This window comes from Lactuca saligna, chromosome 7, assembly GCF_052625555.1.
Source record: "Lactuca saligna cultivar CGN05327 chromosome 7, ASM5262555v1, whole genome shotgun sequence".
Lineage (NCBI taxonomy): Eukaryota > Viridiplantae > Streptophyta > Magnoliopsida > Asterales > Asteraceae > Lactuca > Lactuca saligna.
Window position 1 is genome coordinate 10,055,791 of NC_136423.1, and position 5,571 is coordinate 10,061,361.

The following is a 5,571-nucleotide window of genomic DNA, read 5'->3' on the forward strand; positions in this document are numbered from 1 at the left end:
TCAAAGTTGATTGTTATTTTCTTTATTTAACCTTTTCATATAAATCCCCTTTTGTGATCAAAGTACCTTGTGCAAAGATATATAGACTTTTGTCCCGTGTCTCTGTGGTTCGACCCTACTTGCCTTGTACTACTTTTTAGTGCATTAAAACAGTGTATTAGGAATCTATTGTACCTCTATTATTTGTTGGGTTTGACACGCCTAACAAAAGGTCCTTAAATGATTATAGATATTCAGGTGTTTCATTTTTTTTTCAAACATTTTAATGTTACCAATAATGTAAGTCTGTTTCTGTTACTTTATAGTGCCAGTTTTTTTTATAGTTTTATATGTTCCCCGCATTTTATGCAGGTCATAATCTAGTCCATTAGATTAAATCAAGTGTCATAATCAAGAAATGAGATTAAGAGAGAAAATTAGGAGATGCCACATGTCATTGGTTTATAGGAGAGAAAAATAAGTAGGAACAAAATATAAGAGTATATTTAATTTTTCTATTTAATCAAATAAACTTATTTAAGACTAATATTTCAGTATATTACTTCATGGTTCATACATAGGAGTGAAAATATTTCAATATATTACTTCATGGTTCATACATAGAAATTATTATAGCAATAAGCATTATTGACATAAAGATGCTACCATTTTTCGTATATCTCCTGTGTGCCCGACTTTTTTTTTTTGTTTAAACTTAACTATTTTCATTTCCTCTAGGGCCAATGTTTATGTATGATGGTGTGGATACATCGACCCATGTATTGGTAATCCATTTATATCACTATCTCATTTTAAAATATTTAACTTGTATCATGTATGAATGTATATGAACTAATGGAATAACTTGTTTGGATGGGTAAAATGTGAAGTAGATAAAGGCATTTTCTAGATATCTAAATCCGAGTACGAATCCAAAATTTTGCATACAAATTAGGATATCAAAATCTACTATCCGAAATTTTTGGATATCCAGTTTGAACACCCCTATGAGTTCGACATGTTAATCAAATCGAAACCTATGATAAGACTCGAATTATGTAACAATAAATCAATTTCACTATCCTTTTTAGTAAATGAGGGAAAACCAAGCAATAATCCCAAAGTCCCAAACCTGGATCCCAATTAAGGGGGTGTTTTGTAGAGGTCACAAAGTTGAGTTGTGGAGTTTGATCAAATTATGACATCATAATCCACAAGTTGCAATGCTTGAGCCAATGTCCACATTATTCAACACCACACAACTGTGATGCTGAATGAGAAGATTGTAGTGCAAGGACCATAAAGTATGATGATAATGTTTTTTGGACTTGGCCGACAACAAATTTTAGGTCAACTTGTCATTATAATACATCTTGTTGTATATTTGTTATCCTATACAAAAAAAATGTTGATGAGTATTAAATAAAATCTCTTTGGTTCATCCGTGGCCGACGCAACTCGGTAAAGCTGAGCGAGTGAACCACATTAGTAAATCCTTGTGTTCTTTATTTTATTCTCATATTTAACACACTGTGGAAAAGGATGGGTCATTTTCGGATTGACATGCTTAATTGAACATATTCAAATTCACCATCCAACCTACATGTTTAATAAATAGATTGAAATGAGATTGATCTATTTATTTTATTTTCTTAATGTAATATGTTTAATAAACATGTTGAACCCCATGAATCCATTTAAAATTCAAAAGGTAAATTGGATAATTGCATTGTATTTTTTGTTTAACATAATACAACACAACAATTTTTTATTTAACATGAATACAACACAACACAATATATATCCATATCTCGTGATCGAAGTTGAGTAAATAGAAGCATAAAGAAATCTGAGAGAAATATGGGAAAAAAACTGTCCATTTGAATTGGTTGCAAATTATTATAATACTTATGACTTGTAGACCTTGAATGTTATACATGATGAGCATAATAATGACCTTGCGATGTTATATTGATAGTCATTGATTTGCAAATTAGTTGAAAGATTATGAGTCCTTTATGGTGGCAGTAATGATGTGATATTCTATTAACGTTGAAGAGTTGAAATGAACATAATCTTCGACATGCTTCCCGGTTTGGGGGATTCCATAACACTTCTCAAATCATACATCTATTGATATCACCATTGTTTAAGCCTTTAAGGTTCTCATTATATGAATGTTGATTTAGAATAAAGGCATCAAATGCCTACTGTTTTGTCATTGTGGACTACAATTTCTGACGGATAGAAAACTGTATATATTGTTTGACTAAGCCATCGAATAGACCATATAGTAGTTGTAATATACACAAGGGTGATATACCACATAATTAAAAAAGTTATAATTCATTTACTATTAGTTTTATATGTTTATTATTAAATTTATTATAATACAAAAACAACAAAATGAGAAAAATACAAATAAGAAATAAACAACAAAATACAAAAATGACAAAAAGAAGAAAAAAATTAAAAATCAGTTGAGTGATTTAAAACAGCCAAGTGACTAATCTAACATGATAGCTCATTTTTTAGACAATGAAATGGCTATATTAAAGTATCTAGTTTTCTTGTTTGCTAGATCTTCGGCCACATGCATTTGCAACTTCTGAAATAACACATCAATATTTATTGAATTTCCGAAATGAGATGTCAACAACGGTTCAATAACAGCTCTGAGAGCTTTAGCACAGTTTTTGGCATGGATGTGGCTGATCTGCTCATTCAAATCTACCAAATTTGTGTAGTCAGTGTCATATGGATCCCAGTTACCTTGAAAAACATTAAAGGTATTAAGACAAAAGGATCCTTCATTGTGAATAGCTTTCCTGACTTCATCCTCGCATGGGGAATAATAGGGGAGATTGAATGAGTTGATAAATGATTCTTCGACCAGCCCCTGTTGATAGTTTTAAAAATCATAAATTGCTAGATCATAACACTGAATAAAATGTTGTTGGTTAGTTTGTTATCATATGTGGACATAGTAACGAAGAACATCATACCTCTTTGACCATATCTAGAAGTGATTGTGCTAATAGCTCCATAAGACGGCAACCATCATCAGTGGTTGGATCAGCACTACTCCGACCAAGAAATGTTAAAACCATGCACCCACCACGTACTACTTCCTTAGAGCGCAGTTGTAAAAAATTTATAAAGTCAGTATAAAATTGGTTTCCATATGCTTTAAACACATCTGGAGGACTTGTTTTTGCCATGTATATATTTGCTTTGTTGTTTTCAATGCCTTCAGGTACCTAGCAATCACATACCGTTAGCACTACGAATTTGTATTAAAAACAGTTTGTATATATTTATTACAATTACTTACAACCATAGAGTTCATTATGTGCAAACCTTAGAAAGCCAGTGAAGAGCATAAGAGGAGTGAACAAGGTGTAAGCTTTCATCTGGAAAGAGCCTACCATAAAAGGAACCTGGAATAGCTGAAACAAAACAAGACCCAAAATTTTCTCCCTTCTCCTTCTTAAGGTTTGCAGTAAACTTGGGTAACAATTGGAAAATAGTATTGAAATCATTTCCAAAAAGATCATTTAAGAAGACTTGAAATTGTGGTGCTTTAAGATTATTTTCTTTACAGAGCTTAAGGACTAAATCAATAACCATAGATGCAAGCAATAGTGTATTTGTGCCGGTGCCACATCCTAAATCTGCTAGTACAAAAACGTTGCTTAAGGCAGCTTCAAGATCAACCATACCCTCTATTGTATGCTTTAAAACATGCAGTGTTTTCCGTATGACAATTTCCTGAAAAACATAACGTTTTAAGACGCATTTGTTAATGAGTTATGATACTTAAGACGCACTTGGTAGTGTTTGATGGTGGGGGGCGTCTAAATTTCCCAATGTGTATTTAATGAGAAAACTAAAGAGACCTGAAGAAATGAGTTACTCGCGTAGCTTGATTCTCCATCGCCAACCTTCATGTGTAGTGTGTTTTCTACTTCCATGACTATGTTTTCCTTTGCCTTTGTTGTAAAGCTGTCTTCATTTATAACCTTCCACGAGTGAACTGTTCATTTCAAATTCTTTTCATTTTCGTTTAAATTATTACTATTTTTAGATTATTATAGTTTATAGTGATAAAGTATGAAATTAAATCTTAATTAATTGCTATTTTTAGATTATGATAGTTTCTCTTTTAGAGTAAATTACACTAAATGTCTATATGGTTTAGGGTAATTTGAATGTGTGTTCTCTAATTTTTTTTTTTACTTGAACAGTCCGTTCATCTTTATATTTTTGTGCACTTGGAAATTAAGAGTGTTTGTAGTGTTCACGTTTTTGCATGTGTTTGTAGTGGGCATATGTAACAATATTTTAGTGTTCCATGTGTGCCGTGGAATGATGGTGTTCTTTCGACCACATAAATAAACACCAATGGACGCTTAAATCTTCTTGGTTGCATTTTTGTTGACAAGGATGCTCACATAATAATTAAGGCTGCCGTTTTTATTGACAAGGGTGTGGGCCGGGTGAAGATATTATAATTAGGCCAAGAGAAACCACTGACATTGCTATTGCTTAGGTGAGGCCCTTATATAAACTAAAGTGGTCCAACTGTTTTAATTGCCAACTTGGCGCGTTTTGGGGTGCGGTTCCCTTCCCATCACCTCTTCCCCGCTTCCAATCCCTTTGGCCTTAAGCCTAGCACGTGAGGATATAGATATAAGAATGGATTTGATACCTACCACCCAATTATCCCAAGCCCATATGCCCAAAGCCTAGTTGCATTTGTTAGAGCAATGGGTTTGCATAACTAGTCATAATATTATTTTGATATCACCTTATATTTCACATCACCAATGGGTGTTATAACATCAAGTGAGAAAATGATCACCATGTTACATTTTGTTACAACACCAACTTTTTTTCACTTTATAATTTTTTTTTCATTTAAACAAATATATTTTTTAAATATAACATAATAAATAAAACATAATGTTTAAAAATTATAAATAAAATAGAATAAAAATAATTTTTAAAATTAAAAATAACATACAAATTAAATTACACTTAACATTCAAATTAAAAAAAAAACATTATTCGTTAAAAAAATAATATTTTCTTAAAAACTAAACGCTATTCGTTATCGTTACTATATAAGATATAATCCGCCAAGTCCTCTCAAAATTGTCTGTGTTTATTTGCGTCCTGAATGTCAACGTCTTTATGTAAATACTCTGATGTTCCTAGTTAAAATTGAACGTGTCTGGGCTCCGTTGAAATATAGTGTGCAATATTTCGTCATTTATCTTCTACTACCATGTTATGCATTATGATACATACATACATGATGTATCGTAGAGTTTCTAAATCAAATGGTCGTGTTGCATGTTCAACTATATATCACTTCGCGTTCAGCACTCCAAAAGCACGCTCTACATCCTTACGCGCTCCTTCTTGTCTTCTCTTAAAAAAATTGTCTCTTTCTTCAACCGGGCGTTGAAATACCTTCACGAATGTGGAATACTGAGGATATATTTCATCTGTAAAGTAATATCCGTATTTGTATTCATTTCCATTCACCGTGAAAGGAGAATTCGGGGCCTATCCATTCAAAAGATC

At 32.2% G+C, this 5,571-nt stretch overlaps 1 protein-coding gene across 1 annotated transcript; it reads right to left on the minus strand.

The window, feature by feature from the left end:
• Window positions 1-2,309: 2,309 nt before the first annotated feature.
• On the minus strand, window positions 2,310-4,015 carry LOC145005114 (S-adenosyl-L-methionine:benzoic acid/salicylic acid carboxyl methyltransferase 3-like). The gene is made up of 4 exons (XM_078964164.1): window positions 3,879-4,015; window positions 3,340-3,750; window positions 2,985-3,239; window positions 2,310-2,878 (listed from the first exon to the last, which is right to left on the minus strand). Exons 1-4 carry the CDS (start codon window positions 3,951-3,953, stop codon window positions 2,504-2,506), a joined length of 1,116 nt encoding a protein of 371 aa, XP_078820290.1. The 5' UTR covers window positions 3,954-4,015; the 3' UTR covers window positions 2,310-2,503.
• Window positions 4,016-5,571: the final 1,556 nt, after the last annotated feature.

Excerpts from the sequence above, each read along its gene's own strand:
- LOC145005114 (XM_078964164.1), bottom strand. The coding sequence starts at position 3,953 with ATGGAAGTAGAAAACACACTACACATGAAGGTTGGCGATGGAGAATCA. Across the intron at positions 3,240-3,339 it reads CTCTTCACTGGCTTTCTAAG|GTACCTGAAGGCATTGAAAA; the intron begins GTTTGCACATAA and ends TGTGATTGCTAG. Across the intron at positions 2,879-2,984 it reads TTCTAGATATGGTCAAAGAG|GGGCTGGTCGAAGAATCATT; the intron begins GTATGATGTTCT and ends AACTATCAACAG.